Source organism: Phasianus colchicus, chromosome 2 (genome assembly GCF_987193195.1).
Source record: "Phasianus colchicus chromosome 2, bPhaCol1.hap1.1, whole genome shotgun sequence".
Classification (NCBI taxonomy): domain Eukaryota; kingdom Metazoa; phylum Chordata; class Aves; order Galliformes; family Phasianidae; genus Phasianus; species Phasianus colchicus.
In genome coordinates this window covers 38,716,444-38,735,040 of record NC_143437.1, presented here as the reverse complement: position 1 = coordinate 38,735,040, position 18,597 = coordinate 38,716,444, and the positions used below count along the sequence as shown (strand labels likewise).

Below are 18,597 nucleotides of genomic sequence, written 5' to 3'. Positions count from 1 at the left end.
GTTTCCTATCTATAAACACATGCACAGTTAATCAATGTAGCATATGATTAAGTATATCACAGCAAATAGCAGAGGGGAAAAACCACAAGAGGGGAAGAAAAAATCACTCCAGGGAAAGAACCATTTTCTACAGGATGAAAGGTCAAAGATTTAAATGTATGTACCTAATAAACAGTACATAGTTAAGTCTTCAGCAGATCTGAACTAAAAACACTTCACCCAACTCTTTTTTACTTTCAATTCAATTGGAATTGGGAAGATTCAATTGGAAGGGAAGGAAGAAATGAAAAGTTAGTCTCCGAAAATGCTTGGCATGCCAATAAAGTTAAATTTGATAAGCTAAAGTGTTTTACTTCAATACCTTTTTCCTGTATTAAATCAAGTTCCTAACCGAATTAGACTTTAAAGTGAAACACTTTTGTTTAAAAAGTCCTCTATATTTTTAATCCCTGCAGGCATTTGGAGGTCATTAACTGTGTGTTTTAAGTCTCTGTATTCATTAAATAAAAAAAAAAAATTCATTACCCTGGGATGGGCACTGAGACAGTTTCTGAAGGATTGTTTTAGTGTTGATGAATATGTTTATAAAACAGAGTGAAAATGTCAAAAAGACAAATGCTTTCCAGCTCCACAATGAAAAGTGTACTTAGAAATGTTAAAATACAGTTGTTTTTGGAACATGAAAAAAAAATCAGGTCAGTTGCAACAGAAACTGGCTCACTGACATGAATGTGTATCTGAGATAGTAATTAGAAGCAACTGAGAAAGTAAGTAGTATCTTAGAGCTCAGTCAGCAATACACCCAGCGCTTCACAAAACTAGCTCCTATATACATAAAAGCTGGAGGTACTATGTCAGCCAAACTGTTTCTTTCCAAATGCATCAGAACTCAGTGCTGAAGACTGTGGATATGTGACTGGATGAGAAGTGGAAAGGCATAAATAAAGCAGTTTGCATTAGAATTCAGTTTCCCCATTTCAGACCCTACATAGTCAAGAAACAGAGAAAGCCAGCTTTCCCTGGATTTACTGTAAACATTTTCACATTTTAAAATATAGATTACCTGGAAACTTCACAACTTGTTCAAACACTGTAAATAAATTATATACATGAAAAGGAATTCAAGAATAAAGAAAAATATAAAGGATATGAGGTATTGCAAAGAGCTGAGCAAACACATGGAACGATGACCCCCAGGCAATCTGCCAGGGAGCGATGTATGTCATGATGAACTGCAACTTTTGCAGTAGGTCCCACAGCTGGAAAACAAACAAACAAACACATTTTAGGCACTGAGGTAGCTTTAAGTATTAATATCTGAAAGTGACACATCTTTTAGAACTGTCTACTGGGATGAATGTGAGATAGCTCCTATCATATTGTTATCTTTCATTGGCATTAAGGTGTAACTTCAGTAAGGGACAAAAGTATATTTTTCTTTCAAAACTCACATACAATGATGTACATTCTTAAGCACCACAATGAGCTCACTGGCAGATTACCTTTCTGCAAAAACATCCAGGTACTTAAGAGGAGCTTATGAACAGGTTGAGAATAGACTTTTATGCAGTCTGATAATGACAAAACAAGGGGGAGTGGCTTTAAACTAAAAAAGGGGATAATTAAATCATATTTTAGAAGGACATTTTTCACTCAGAGGGTGGTGAGACACTTGTATGGGTTGCTCAGAGAAGCTGTGGATTCCCCATCTCTGGAGGTGCTCAAGGCCAGGTTGGATAGGGCCTGAGCAGCCTGAGCTGGTAGGCAGCAGCCCTGCCCATGGCACAGGGTTGGTACTGGATAAGCTTCAAATTTCCTTCCAACCCAAGCCATTTGATGATTCTAATTAGCAAGCAGGAAAAAAGGTTCTGATTTTTGCTGCACATAACACACTGCCAATTAGACATTTGAGAATTACAGGAGAAGAGACCACAGGATAAAATAGATATTGAAAAGAGAAATAAAAAATGTAGCACATGGCTCTGCACATGGAAACCAGGCATATTTCTCACAAGCACAACATTTTTATTTGTTGAAGCTATGGGAGATGCCATCTCTATGCGAGCATATGCTTGGCGTTAACCATGAATTACAGTTGCATTTTCAAGATCAAATCATCCTACCTTAAACATGCTGCACGAGCACGAATTTTTATTGTTGCACAGAACAAGTTGGAAAACACACCAAATTTGTTTTTGCTTTCTGTAAAATACGCCTAGTGCTACAACAAGCAGTTTCTGATTCAAGAATGATGTGTACTTATTTCCCGGAATATGTTACTCTTTTCTGCCAGCTCTCTTGGCATCAGGCCAGAACAGATCTTTTGTCTTGTCTGCACTGGGTCATCAGATTCAAATTGCACTGTGGGTTCCTGACACACTGTCAGGAAGATTAGAGCTCAACACACACAGAAGTTGAGAATGAACCAGGAACGCATGCAATAAATATCTCATGCTCATGTAGAAAACATACATTAAATTTCCTATAATATATCTATTAACTGAGTTAATGAAAAACAAGATATTGTCAGTATCCTGAAAGATACTGAGGACATATGAAAACCAGTACATTAAATGCTTCCAGGCAATGCTCCCAGGCACTGGTACTGTTTAGACATATCTTTAAATTCTATGGAAGGTCCCTAGCAAGGCTGTGGTCTGGCCCAGCTAGCACTTTTCCAAGCAAATCCAAAGCAGTGCTTGGAAGAAAAACCCTCTATGGCCCACATCCAGTTGGCAGCTCCATACTTGCACCTGCATACTGGCTGGGAGATTTGACTAGCATGGACACAAGCTTCCCCATGACTTCTGCCTGTGTGGCAGAACACTACATACACACTCCATTCACTAGTACACTGACAACCAAAGAGAATGCACCTTCACCGGCTAACTCATTTCATCTGCCCCTAAGTTTCCAGCCCCAATGTAACACTTGACCACCTGTATCCACATCATCAACGCACTTACAAGATGTTTCACTGAGTTCCTCTATGAATTCTCTTGTAAATAATTGCAAGTGAATTGGGAGGGTGATACAAAATGACTAATAACAGTAAAATGTTTTCATCTTTGTGCCACTAAGTGATCACAGAAGCAGCTGCTGTGTCATGCATGCTTCAGATTTAACCTATAAACCTTCCACTCAAGATGAAAGAAGTGCTACTCATACATTCTGTTATGCTTTGGCAATGCTTTGGCATGACTTAAGTTATGCAAAATACAGCTTATGTTAACTTTGCACAGGCATAGTATTTCAAATAAGTGAAGCTCAAATGAAAAAAAGGTGTACAATCTCTTCAATGCTTAGCCTGGTTATCTGTGCTTTGTTTATGAGAAATTCACATCTTGTCAAATTTATTCTTCTCAGAAATTCTATATGTGATTTGAAAATTACAACATTAAGTAAAGCAGACAAGTAAAACTCCACTGAAATTAGAAATGATTTCCTTTATTTGAACCCTGTTTTACAGGCTGGGAGCTTGCTTCATCTTAATTTTTATTCATATGAAACATCTGAATGAACAGCCAGGGGAAAAATTATATCTGTTAAAATTTAAAAGAAGGGCTGAAAAAGCTAATGACTCACAACCGAAACCTCAAAGAATTCAAAACTGCTGCAGCCAGCACAGTTTTGCCTGCTACAGATTGAAATCACAAAGCCATAAATTAGCCCGGCTGCACTCAAGGCTCAGGGTTCATCAGGTTTTCAAACCTCAAAATTCAGGTTTTGCATTTGCTAGGATATCCAATACAGGAAGAGACCCTTCTGGCTTTTTGTTCCATTACATCACTTTCATCATTCTTCAGTCTTTACATATTCTTGCAAAATAGGCCATGAAACCTAAGTTTCCCATTGCTTATACCAAGTCCCACTACCTCTACATTCAGCACTGCCTGAACTTGCTGCTACTTCTTTCAACAGTTGCGTCTCAGCTAGTGTTTCTACAAAACAGGAGATGGAGTTTGTTTTCATTTGCAAGAATACGCATGTAAGAACACTGTACTGAACCTCGCCTGGTTTTTGAGAGCCTTGTGATACTGCACCTAAAGATGAAAATGTGTAATTTTCAAGCTCCCGTTTTCATGAAGAATTGTCAAATACCTCTATTACTCTTAAATTATCTCTTCAAGGGCAAGTTCTACAAAACAGCATAAGATAAACTTGTCATTATCATTTTACATATCTAAATATACTTACTAAGGTGATCTCTTCTTGCAACTCCAACATAGAGATTTAAGAAGGGGTCTTGCTTACGTTTTCTTTTTGTTTGTTTGTTTTGCTAGAACCACATGCAAAAATACTGTTCCTTATCAATTTACTATATACTTTGTTCTATATCTGACACAGGAAGTCCAAGGATTTGTAAAATACTATTGCCTAACTCAGAAAAAGTGCTAAAATTCACCTGCACAAACACAAGGGAGTTGATTGTTAGAGGGACATTCTCTCATTTCAAATACAACTATCTGTGTTTCAGTCTTCAGTAATCATGAGACAGCAGTATAGAGGAAAACATTCAACATTAGTTAAACTGTCAGAACCAATTAGGATTAGACAGGATTAGGAAAGCCAAACCCATCTGGAGTTGAATCTGGCAAGGAAAGAGAAGGGCAACAGGAAGGACTTCTACAGGCACGTAAGCAGCAAAAGAAAGATGAGAGAAAGCAGAGGACCCAGTGAAGGACAGGTTACTCAGTGCTTTCTTTCTCTTGGTCTTTACTAGGTAGATTTCAGGAAACCCAACCTTCCAAAACCTGGGGGAAAGTATGGAGAACTGAAGACATGCTGAGCAATGATGAATTCATTTAGGAAGTATTTAAAACAACTGGAAAAAAACAGTTCCATGGGAATCTGATGGGACACACATACAAGTAACGAGAGAAACAGAGAGCCACTGAGAGGCCACAGTTCTTCAGTATCCTTGAAAAATTATGGCAATCAAGGGGAGGTGGTTCTGAGGGCTGAAAGAAATCAAAGACCACTCTTTTCTTCAAGAATGGCAGGGAACCTTGACCCCTAGGAGTGCAATGGAGCAAATGTTTCAGGAAACCATTCCCAAACACGCAAAGGACAAGATGAAGTGCATTCAGAATGTATTTACAAAGGGGAAACTATACTCAAAACATTATGATAGCCTACTACAATGAAATTACCAGCTTGGCAGATGAACAGAAAGCAACAGATGGTGTCTATCCTAACTTCGGTACAATTTTTGACACTGTTTTCCCTAACAACCTCAAAGGCAAACTCATAAAGTAAGGGCTAAACAAAAGGACAATGAGGTGGACTGAAAACTTCAGAAACTTCCAAACAAACTGTTGTGATCAGAAGCAAAGTCCAGCTGGAGGATAGTCATGTCATACTGGAGCATCCTAAAGGACAACAGCAGAGCCAATACCACTTGACATCTTAATTAATGACCTAAATGATAGAGCAGTAGGTTTGCAGATGGTCTGGGGAGACTTCATTGTGGTCTTCCAGCAGTTGAAGGGAGCTTACAAGCAGGAAGGGGACTGATTTTTTACAGTCTGACTGTGATAGGACAAGGGGGAATGGCTTTAAACTAAAAAAGGTTAGATGTTAGGAAGAAATTTTTTACTCAGAGGGTAGTGAGGATCTGGAGCAGGTCACCCAGAGAGGTTGTGGAAGTCCCATCTCTGAAGGCACTCAAGGCCAGGTTGGAGAGGATCCTAGGCAGCCTGATCCAGTGAGTGGCAACTTTGCCCATGGCAGGGGGTTGGAACTAGATAATCTTTAAGGTCCCCTCCAAACTAAGCCATTCTATCATTCTATAATACAAAACTAGAAGGAGTCTCTGATACCTCAGATTGTGAGCCCACCATGCAGAAGGATATCAACAGACTGACAAGAACCTCATGAAGTTCAAAACAAAGAACTGCAACGCCCTGCACCTGGGGAAGAATAACCTCACATACCAGCAAAGGCTGGAGGCCAGCCAGCTGGAAAGCAGTGTTATATGAACAACCCAGGAATGAGTGTTGTTAGCAGGTTGAGGGAGGTGATCCTTTCACCCTCTTTTCAGCACTAGAGTGCCGAGATAAATTCTGGGCTCCCCAGACAGACACAGAGCTATTGGGTTGATTCCAGCAAAGAGACCTGAAGATGATTAAGGGATTGGAGAATCACAACTGGAGACACATGAAAACAGGCTAAGAGAACTGAGATTGCTTGCCTTGAGAAAATAATGATCCTTGTCAAGGGTTTTACAATGTGTATAAAAGGCCTGATGGTGGGGACAAAGAAAGTGGAGTCAGACTGTTCTCAGAGACACACAGAGAAAGGACCAAAAGGCAGCAGGTACAAAGTGATGTGCAAGAACTTGTCTGAACACATGAAGACTTTCCAGTGTGAAGGTGGCTGTATGTTGGAACAGGTTGTCAAGAAAAATTATGGTATCGCCATCCTTGAAAATATTCAAAACTCATCCAGACACAGCTCTGAGCAACCTACTGTAGCTGAATTTGCTTTAAGTAGGTGAATTGGACAAGACAAACTTCTACAAGATGCCTTCTACTGTGATGCTGTGAAACACAAAATTCTCAGTAAAGTGTTGTCATGAATAAGGATAATTAATTGTTCTTGATGGATGCGAGTTTTACTTTTAAACAGTGCTAGATACAAACGGGGAGTTTTCCTATCTAGAGTGAAAATGTTTTTAAAAAGTCTGTGCTTAGTTTTTCCTGTCTTCATAATAACTTCCTTAAATATGCATAAAAAATTTTTTCTTGAAACTTTTATATCCTAGTTTAGAATGACTTTTCAGTGAAAATTTTTAGTACAGTTTCTTAGAACTTCAGTGTTTTCTACAGTTGACAAGGAGGGAAATTATACATTAGGGTACAATGTTCTCCTGTTCCTAGATACCTTTACTCGTGTGACAGTTTTGTGCAGTAAACAGTTTTAAGTCTTTGATAATCAGTTTAAATTATTAGTATACTCACTGAATTTAAAACTACTACTTTCCCATTGCTGCCAAGTAAAATGCAGAACATGCATCTTTCCTTCATATTTGTTTTACGTGGACACACATTTCATCATTTTAACCATCCTTTTAACATCAGCATGTTCTGATGTCTCTAGAGAATGCTGGCACATATATTAGTATTCTATGTATCTATAGCAAAACAAAGGCAGGATGTATTGCTCAAATCTGGTCATTCTTATTTAATCAAATAAAGTAACTTACAAATGGAGAATAACCTGAAATTAATATGAAAAAAAGACTTGGGGGGTCTGAAACACCTCTAAAATCTATTGTGTCTCAATAATGCATAGAGATTAACAATTGAATTCAGAAGATACTGAAAGTGAGAGGGAGACTATGAAATGCTTTCAGCTTTTGGCAGCTTGTCTGTCCGTCTAGCATCTGTTAGGACTCTGTGTGGGAAGACTCTTCGGCAATACTGGAGCTAAATAATGCATAAACATGAAAATTTTCTTGAATTTTGCTGTGCCTTAGAAGTATATGCACATGTTGGTTTTAAACAAAAATAACTGCCATATATACACAGCTACATTCTTTAAGTGCAAAACAAAAATGATAGACTAAAACATGCAGAAAACAATGATACTTCTCCACTTTGAAAAATTATTTCTTTATATTCCTGTTTAGATTCCTGAGAACTTAAACCTTGAATTCTGCTCTTCAGGTAGAAAGGGATATATTTACTTTTTCACATTAATCTAAATCCAGTTAATTGTTAGTTCTCAGTCTTGGGAGTAAATTCTAGTACCTACTAATACTTTTATTTATTTTTCTCAATTTGTATTTATGCATATAAAAGTTAATAATACTAAGAATGAAATGTTTTAAATATCTGCGTGTTTATAGATATGAAATCCAGCTTGGGTGAAATAGTTTTATGTACTTTGTGGATTTGCTTTGCAAATCACTGACTTTCTAGTTGTATTTAACGCCATTTGAAACTCTTTTTACCTATTAAATCCTATAAAATAAATTCACTAGAAATATTAAAGCTTTTTAATGCTTGCATCATAACTTGTAACATTCTTATGGTGTATTTGAACAGTACTCTGAAAGCACAATACTTTTCATGCTGTGTTTATTCACTTCTGCTTACTGATATTTGAAGCCTTGATACTGTGGAATTTCAAGATCATCATTTAAAGCAATATATATAGGAAGATCAAAATATAATCAATCCAAATCTTTTAGGAATGTATTTATGAAACACAACTTTCAACACATAGATGGTGTACAAAACCAGCATGTTTTAAGCAACTAATGGAACAAACCTCTGAAACCTTACATTTTAAGTTAAATGTTAACCACCACACATAAAGGTGATGAGGATTATGACAATACGATGATGATAAAACACAGCAGTTTTGGATACGCTTATGGCAGAGGCAGCTTCTTCCAACACTGTCAATATTGACAGTAAGAGCTCAGGGAGGAAGACTCTGGTACTATAAAAAATCACCTCCCACGTTTCCTGAGATGAGCAAAACTGAGAAGATCAGAACTAATCCGCTTAATTTGCAGAGAGCTGGACACATGAAATAAATCAGCTGGGAAATGCCCAGATTCAGCCTTGTCAGTGAAGTCTCCCCCTCAGAGGCCAAGACTACACCTTCCCAGAAATCTCCTTTACTAAAAGCAGGCAAAAAAAAATGCACAAAGTTGTGTGTTGAATCACATAGTCAAGATTTCTCTTTCAATGCCTACACCAGACACAGCACATATCTGTAACAGCACAAATGCATGTAAGTATTGCCTTCATCAGACAGTGAGATAGAACGAACCAGGGAGCAGGTAACATCTTCCTGCAGTGCATTTGTCCTAATCTAAAGGAAAAACACAAAAAAAAGAGAGAAAGTGACATTTGGGAGTAGCAACAGGAGTGAAGGCTGACAAAGAGGTCAGTGACAGAAGGCTGAATGAAAAATCAGTTATACCATTTCACCAATACTAGAATGAAACACATCTGTACAATGCTCAAGAGATTTAAGGATTCTACAGAAAACACAGCTGGGATTATCCTGTCAAATATCAGGTGTAGCCTTGGGTACTTTACTCAGCAGAAACTGCCTTAACAGAGTTTATACACCAGATATCAACAGTTGAGGAAACAGCTGTGAGCTAAGAAGGTACAGCTGGAAGGACACTGGATTTCAATATGCATAAATGGCAAGAAATGGATTAAAAGATTAATTAATTAACTTATGTCAGAAGCTTTGAAGTGAAGCATCAAATACAGAGGAGAATGGAAAATCAGAAGTGGGCAGAAAAAGAGTGAGGCTTTTGACTTCAAGTAGCACCCATGTAAATCCATTGGAACATGCAGAGTAACCAAGAGTTCACTGCCACAAAGGCAATAAAAGATCTAATTGGTTAATTACTTCAATAAAGGTCAACGTATTTGGTAGCATTTTCTCATAAAATGAATGAAAGTAAGATGACATGCAGAATTTCTTCCTTGTCCAAAGGATTATACTGTAGACACTGAACTCATACAAAGTTAAGCCTGACCAGCACATGCCTGGCAGGTTGCTACAAGCTGGCTGTCCTAGCTGGACTTACTTTGTTATTAGTCATAAATTGTCATAAATTTGTAACATCAGATACTACGGCACAAATAAGCATACAGAAAAAAAGTTCTTATAAAGTACAAAGAGAAAAAAAAATTGGATTACTTATTAACTGGAAAATGTATTCTGGGAAAGAAGTGGAAATATTAGACAGGGAAATTGTATTCTTAAGCAAGCTCAGCAGGGGTTAAGTGTACTTAGGCAAATGAATTCAGCGTTAATGAAGGCAAACTTAACAAGCTCTGCTTCTTTGATTATTTTGCCTTATGCATGAAGACAAATTCAGAACCTCAGAGGATAGGATCATCAGAAAACATGAGGTGATTTCATATTTTAGTATTGCTAATTAGTTCATCCACACACACAAATTAACAGACCATTACTCTGCCTTCCAGTAGCATACATGGCACTGAAAGAGATGAGAAGGTGTTTTCCTACACATCAGAGGGTTAGTGACACTCCAAGGTAGGAGTGCTTTCTGTAAAGCTAAAAGGGAAATAAACAAATTTGTCAAAAGGTAGATATTCCAAAGTACAGAATTCAGAAGGTATCTCTTCTCAGTTGTGCTCTACAGATGGAAGTTGCTGGCAAAAGAAGCAATTCACCACAGTTTGGCATACAGAAATCTCCAACACACTGCTGTTTGCTCCCAGTTGTGAGCAAACAGGCAACAAACAGACGTAAAACCCAACCAGTTTTTGTAAGTTGAATTCACTACTGCATCTCCAAAAAAGCCCAGAGAGAACAACTGGCTTACATCAAAAATGTACAGCAAGTTGTGTAAACAAACAAGACTGCCTTGACTATCCAGTTTAACTTCCTGCATAGTACATATAAGAGCATTATATCCAGAGATTTTGAATGAGTAATTGTATTTTCAAAAGGCCATTCTGCTCTGATTTAAAAAATATAGACAATGGGAGTCTCACAAAGAAAAATTCTAGGCTGTAGCTGACAAGACAAACCTGGAGGTGGCTAAATGGAAAGTCTTGAAATAAGAAAGATTGAGAAGTCCTGTTCTACTTGAATTGAAAGCTGTAAACATTCTTAAAAAATAAGTAGAGAAGTCTTTTCTAAATATTTATCTTACTCCCCTGCTATGGCAATTTGAAAGAAAAGATAGCATACTTGACATATATTTAATAAGCCTTTAGCATTAAGATTTCATATTCTGCAACAGTTCAAATTGTAAGCAGCTATGACAAAAATAAGTGTTATTAATTGTGTGGCATTAATAATTGTATGTTAAAACTGACCAAAAAAAAGCCTCGGGAATAGAAGTGAATATACTCTCTTGTTCTCTGTGTCACTCCAGAATGGGAGGCTTGGTTGACTGTGAAAAAAGAATCTTCGAGCACTGATTCTGACTTCCATGCCTCAACTTGCTCAGAGAGCAACACATTCATTTAGAGCTTCTGCTTTGACTAAGGTACACTAAATCAACAGTACAATGAAAGCAGCACACGGTAAGATATTCAGAAATATTCTGCCCAAAATCATTAGCAGAGCATTACTATTTTATTCAAGATAGTCTGCTTCAAAATTTACTAGCACACTCGTGTTGAATTTAGACACCTTCTTCCCCAGTGACTGACAAAAGAAAATGAATGCTTACTGCTGCACTGCTCTGTCTGACAGTATGCAAGTAATTATTTGTGGTGTAGCCGTGCTTAAAAGTTACTCTTACTATGACTAAAGCAGAGCACTTGTAATGTTCCATAATTCAGATGGTATATAGTTGACAGTATAAATGAGCAAGCAGATACTCATCATTATTGTGCGTAATTTCTGCATGGTTGTAGTCAAAGGTGATAACAGAAATTATTCTGATTCTTGTCTTTGTCTTTAAAAATATTTGCAAACATAAAAAGGACTCAACTACAGTTGGACAGAATTTGTGAAGACCCATAAGCTTTTAGAAATAGTGGTGCACACAGCTTGTTTAGTGCCAAGAGTACAGAATACACACATCTTTATCTTCAGGTGAGTATATCCTTCTAAAAAGTTTCACAATACTGAGTTAATAAAAACTCTGACCTTAATTACAGTAAAGAAAATTTATGTTCTTTGTTATTTGAAATTAATAGGACTTTAATTCCTATTATCAGCTATGCTATTTTTCAGATTGGCTTTAATGATCACTGTGTAACTGTGCGTGTATTTTGGTAATGTAAGTAATTCAACCATTTAATTTCAATTTTTCAAATGGAACAAGGACAAGTCCATTTGATGAATAATGTGCAAAATTTGATTTAATGAGATATGGAAAAGATGACAGATCAATGCTAAATGTACATTTTTCAAAACATCCATAACACAAGCTTTCAACCTAGTAAAGAGCAATAGTTATTCTAGCACAGATTGACTTAATTTGGTATGCATCTTTCACTATGTCATGCTTACTGCTATTACTAATCATTGTACAGTGAACAGTAGATTCAAACTATCCAGGCAACTCCAAAAACAACACTAAAAATCCTTTACTTCTTTCCTTCCTAAAAATACGTAATAGCCTGCATCAGTATTTTGTGACATGCTTACAAGGTCAACTTGTTCAAAAGAAATGATGAATGCTAGAACGTCCAATTCTGATGCTGACGTTCTGATCCTTTAAAGATCTTTTCAAATAATTAGTTTTAGAACTAAATAAGCTGGACAAGGACTGTCCACTGAATTACATCACCATTCTTCTCCAAAATGCACCCCTTATCCAACTCGAATATGGCAACAAGTACTTAAACTGCCACAATACAATCTACCTCTGCATCTCTTTCACTGTTCACCTTTCCCCAGAGGTAAGAAGCTTAAAGGTTAATCTGACCCTATTTTAGGATCATGGTGCATGAGAGGCGTGTGCGCATGCAGGTGTGGGGGGAGGAGGGAGTATGGGACCTCTTTAAAGCAGGACTTCTTAAAAGATGTTTTTAAATCATCTTTTCTTGCTTTTTCTTCTTTCCTTCACACCTAGCACCTGCCTTCTCACCCTACCAGAACAGGACAGAGGGCTGGAGGCGTGACGAAGATGAAGCTGCTTTTAGACACTAGATCAACTGTTCATAGGAGAGGAAAAAAAAGGCTAAGGTGCCTCACCAGCTTGCTATTAGCCCTCTCTTACCTCTCTTTACAGCAGCAGAGAAATAAGTCTGAAGAAAGCATTCGATTTCAGTTTCACATTTGACCTGAATGACTGAAAATCAGCAACAGAACACCAATAAGATGGGCCTTTCCTCGAGAAGGCTGAAACTCCAGCTAGACGTAGGCAGCACTATGAGCTCATGCTCATCACAGATCTCTACATATTGATAGGCATCTCCCACAGAACATGCTACAGTCAATATGCTACTCTGTCCTTCTCTCAGAAAAGAAATTATGCCAGCTGGGTCAGGAATATTTTAGGAAAAGAAACTTACCAAACAGAATCACCAACAACAGAAAAGAAAACAAAAGCAAGCATGTTGCTAGAATTACCTCTGGTCAAAGTGTATTGTATTTTATGGCAATCAAGGACTAATAAATTCAAAAACAAAATACAAAAGAATTGCTAAAAACTTTAGGCAAACTTTCAGTACTTAGATTTTATCAAGGTATCAGATAAACCTACTTAGTTAATATGTAGATCAGTACAGGATCTGATCTCACTGGTGCAGAAAGGATTTGTTTTCTGTTTTGTTTTTGTTTTGGAAGTTAACATAACTAGAACACAATCCATAGAAGCCAGGACTTAACCTCAGAGCTCTCTTCTCTGTTAAGGTTAAGGGCAGCATTGCAAGAATGAGACAGAAAGTAGAAAAAAAATGTTAGGTCTGACTTTAGGAAAACATTTAATATCCTGATGATGATTAGATAACAGAATAATTTCCCAAAGGAAGTTGTTGAGTTGAGCACAAGAGGCATTCAAAGGAAGCATAGATAAAAAAACGCCAAGTCGATTGATCTGGAGGACAGCCCTGCACTAATGACCCAAGAGGCTCTTTTCAACTCAACGATGATTTTGAAGTTGAAAATGATAGCTATGAACTCTATCACAACATGTAAACAAAAAGCAAATGCAAAACACTGCACCAAAACAGATAAGAAATAGAACTGGAACCTTGTTTTTAGCTTACATTTATGCATAATTTGTAACAAACCCCAACATGTATTGATCAACACAGTGATACTGAGCACATAAATCAAGGTATGAAATCTATTTTTCCAGAGAAATGACAATAGCTATAAAACTTGCCTTGTGAAACACGATGGACATCATGAAGAAATCTAGCAGGAAATTTTCTGAAATGTCTCTGTAGTCAAATTGGAAAAAGATTACAGTAAAGCTTAAAGTAACAAACTGATTAATAGGATTGCAGAATGAAGAACGGAGGAGTTTCATCCCAGCAACTGTTATCAAGATAATATCACAGCTGTAAGAAAGGCAGAAAGAAAAACCTAATTAGGTCAAAATAATAAAAACATTACATTATGAAGATATTAAATACAAACAGCTGTATTAGATGCACTTTAGATTGCAATGTATATCTAAATCTTACTGATCTCTGAAATTAATTCTATATTATTCTAATAATCATGTTAATCATCTCAAATGTCACAATTTATTATAACACACTTGGAATCTCTAACAAAAAAAATCTGTAGCAAAAGAACTGCATTAACAATTAAAAAAGAAGGATATTTCATATATAGCTCTTAATTCTCAAAGTTTTATCTTTGCACTTCCATTAATTACTATAATTTAAGAAAACATCTTGAATCTGCTTCACGTTATTACTATTATTACTAGACATTCAACTCTGACAGTTTAGAAGTATTCTCCTATGTCAAAACTCTAATTTTCACACCCACAGAAATGTTTGCAATTCATAATATTGCTATTGAGCATAGATGCACTGCATCTATGCATTGCAAAATTGATGCAATCTGCATTTTACTCTCCCTCATTACATCAGACAGAGAACTTAAATTGAAGACTCTTAAACTAAACAGTAAGTGACCATACAGAAAACAAAGAAGCCTATATTCAAAAATTAAAGTGCTTGGTACTGCATCTCCAATAAGGTAACACTCCTCTTTTAACACCCCAGAAAACTATATGATGAAGAAGAGATAGAGGCAATGTGTTAGAGCTGCTTAAATTTAGAAAGCCACACCAAGTCTCTGAATGTTATCTGAACTCTAAGACCTGAGGTTGTTCACATCTTTTAGTTCTGTTTTTAAGAGACTTCACAGAATTAGAAAGATGGTCTTGCTTTGACAGTAATTCTGATATCTTGATAATTATAGCCCACTTGAGAGTTTAGTTACTGAAAAGGTCTCAGACACATTAGTTTTAGATGGGTAGAATCAAAGCTGAAGGCAAAGCACTTTGGCTCCTTCACAAGTGCAAGTGGATAACCAGACAACAGCTGCCTAAAGCTAGCCTGTAGAAAATCCTCAGGATAGAGGTGGGTCTGAAAGCACTGCCCTTTCTTAACCAATCACTTTCAAGACTGCAGATGTGGATTTTGTTGTTGTTTGGTTGTTGTTTTTTTTTTTTAATCTATCTATTCAGACAGAATAAGACTCCACAACTTGCAGGCACTCCACTAAATTGCAAAACAGTACTGGTCTCCACACATGAACACTGGCATGGTGCAAGCCACTTTCAAAGCACACAGGAGGAACAGGGTAAGAACTTAAGAGTCAGAACTCACGACTCCTCAATATTATAAGAATTTCCTTGCCACCAGAGCAGGAGTGAACAAGAGCAAAACTTCCATAGCTGCCACTTCCCTGATGAGTGCTTAACATCTGAACATCTGAGACTCCTACTAAATGAGGTGGGCAACCCCTCCTTCTACATCAAGGTCATTAAAAGCACATACACTGAAGCAATATTTTGTGAACTCAATCCTAATCATAGGCTGGGCAAAGCCTCTCAGCCCAAAACCTTCGGGTATTTTTTTCCTAGTCAAGACAAGTTAAGAGAAAAGGGATTTATTCAGAAAGCTCTGTGCATGTTCAGAAGTACGTTTTGAGCCTCCTAATGAACCATCAAGCCAAATTCAGGAGTATTTAGCAATATTAGATATCCCTAGGGCTTCCTGGCATTTGAACTAGCACATTTGGATTGCAGTTTTGCATGTTGATGCTTAGGAACTGTATGGAATCTATTCCTGAAAAGAGAACCAAAACCTGACAGACATGTACAAGTAACTCTCTGTGAATTGAAAGGCAGATGATCTCTCTTATGTAAATTAAACACACTTTTTGAGAGATGTTGTGTTTTTGATGCAGATAAAAATAGAAGAGGGCTTTAATGAATACTGAGTGCCTCAATAAACTAGGCCAGGTATTTGCAAAACGCACAGAAGGTTCTCCATCCTGCTGTGATTCAGAAGAATACCTGCTGCCATGACTGACACTTGACATATTAGAAAGCTCCAAACAGGTTTCATCATTCTAGGAAGACTTCCAACCTGACTCTCAAGTTGATCTTATGTGGAATTAATCCTTCATTGTGTATCTTCTTTAGCGTACACACAAGGATATTTGCAGGCAGGGCATTATAAGGAATCACCAGGAAATCACTCTTTGAATGAAATGCCAAGCTGACCTCATTTCTCACCTTGTCAAAGCTGTTGCTTTCAATTTTCACAAAATTCCTGAAGGGTTAACCTAAACTAAATAGATTTTGAAGCCACTAGAAGCCATCCTAGCATGTCACATACAAACCAGCTGGATCTCATATTCCTTCAAAAGAGGAACATTCTTACAACATGGAGGAATTTTCACATGGAAAATTCACAAATGATGGAGCAAAAGGAAGACTTTTTCCTTATCAGGTCTGTTAACATCCAGAAAATTTAACAAAAAAGAAGAAACATTTTATAAAACAATGTTCTCAAAGAGTAACTGGAAATAAATTTGCTCATTATCCCTCTTCTTTAGAGATATTGCCACACAAGACACTTTTCCTGGGGCCTTACCTCTCAGTAGAGAGAAAGCAAGAGAAAGAATGAGAAATAAGGGCTTATTACTGAAGGCGCTCTGGCAGGTAATATGGAAAGCCACTTCAGCTTGTCAGCATGAGTCCTTCTAATAACCAACACATCAGGACCTCCAAAGTTGAAGTAATTCCTGGCTGTGAAGGCAGCTGTACTGCCTCTCCAAGAAGTAAACTGTTTCAGTCCTTCTAATCACAAAACAAGATGAATTTTTATTTATTTATTTATTTATTTTTTTAAGAAACAGGTTCCAGTTGAGAAAAACTCCCAAATCATGTAAAACGTATCACACAGACAGAGAGCGAGCCTTCCCTTCTCTGTGGCATGATGCAGTCTGATCCTTGGGTGGGAAATTACTAAGGAGTGTTTCAACAATTGGAAACAACTATTTATATACAACCATATATATATATATATATAACAATATATACTATATCTTCTCTCCATTAGTGACGTGGTATATGAAGAACCAAGGAGAATCAATGACACCTCCCTCAAGGGCTTACAGACTCAAGGAGGAGGTAGGATCTGAGGACAAAGGTCTTGTGTATGGCACATACATGTGAGTCTTAGGGAATGTGTATTAAAGAGAAGTGCCATAGAAAAATGGGATACAGAAAATGTTCCAGTCTTGGTTACAAGTAAAAGGGGAAAAGACATGAAGATCAGTGAAGACAGAAGGCAGACAGAAGTCTATGTGGCAGCTTCTGTTATTTCCTACCTCTATGGTCCTATTAACAGGGACAGCAGATAAGAAAAAAGCCAATAAGGGTCAGGAAAGGCATGTATCTCATGGATTTTAAAAACACAAACATAAAGAAAACGAGTTCATCTTCCTTGCAATCCACTGATACAATTGTAATCTGGGTAAACATTGCAAAAACCAATCCGTACCACTAAGGCCAGCAGCAGTTGTGCCACAGCAACATTCATCCAATAGTTTGAAAGGAGCTACAGTTCCACCACTGCCAGTGTAAAGGATCATAGAATGACTTGGGTTGGAAGGGAACAAAGATAATCAAATTCCAAGCCCCCTGCCACAGGCAGGGCCACCAACCTCCAAATCTAACACAAGACCAGATTGCCCAGGGCTCCATTCAACCTGGTTTTTAACAGCTCCAGGGATGGTGCATCCACAGCCTCCCTGGACAGCCTATTTCAGCACCTCACCACTCTCTCTCTGTGAATAACTTCCCCTTGACATCCAATTCAAACTCTCCTTTCTTCAGCTTAAAACCATTCCCCCTTATCCTATCACTATCTACCCAAGTAAAAAGTTGATTCACCTCCTTTTTATAATAGATATAGTCTACCCTCTCTACATCATACCATATCTTTGACTGAGATCTGGGCATACCTGAGTGGAACTTCTTTGAAACAGCAGTCAGGAATTGTATTTTTACTGGCATGCTTAAAGGTAATTTTAAATCCAAAGCAATCACACAAACACATAGAGGATAGGGAAGGAAACGACTGTGGTGTTATTCTCCTACAGGCTAAACAGTCAGAGAAATGTAATTACTTCCTTTAATCTCAAGATTTTTGAGGGACTGACTCACTACTTTTGAATGCTCAAGGGAGGCAATACTTTAAAGTGTAATCTAGCTTTGAGGAATGACTATGTAAAAAACAGTACCTTCTTAACCCTACGTGTTTGCTCTGTGCATGTACTCACTTATGTCTGCTAACTACTAACAACTGGCATTTTGATTACTGTTTAGTTCTCCCAGTCTCACAGAAGCAAATACGGAAATGAGCATGAACTCAGTCTTACCCCATGTAGTACACCTAAACTCTTGAATGCCTTTGCCTTTACATGACCCAAGGCCTGGGAGAAAAACGTCAGTGGGGAACTACACAGGCCATCTCCAAGTGACCACTGAGAGTCTCTCTGAAAAAGTAGTTGTTAGGGAGGAAAACACAGAAAAATCTGACTAAAGCCATAGTCCTAGTTCTAGCCCCCAAAAGCAAGGGATATAAATATTTATATATTATAAATATATTTTTATACATATTAAAATTAATAAATAAAATTAATTAA

The 18,597-nt window shown here is 37.4% G+C and overlaps 1 protein-coding gene across 5 annotated transcripts in view; it reads right to left on the bottom strand.

Moving 5' to 3' along the window:
• PCNX2 (pecanex 2) overlaps positions 1-18,597 on the bottom strand; it is a 149,198-nt gene that overhangs the window by 54,334 nt on the left and 76,267 nt on the right. For all 5 annotated transcript variants that reach the window (XM_031591892.2, XM_090135414.1, XM_090135417.1 and 2 more), the window contains 2 exons: positions 13,799-13,976; positions 1,151-1,259 (listed from right to left, as the gene is read on the bottom strand). In XM_031591892.2, coding sequence (XP_031447752.2) covers positions 1,151-1,259; positions 13,799-13,976 — 287 coding nt within the window. The remainder of the gene's footprint in view (positions 1-1,150; positions 1,260-13,798; positions 13,977-18,597) is intronic.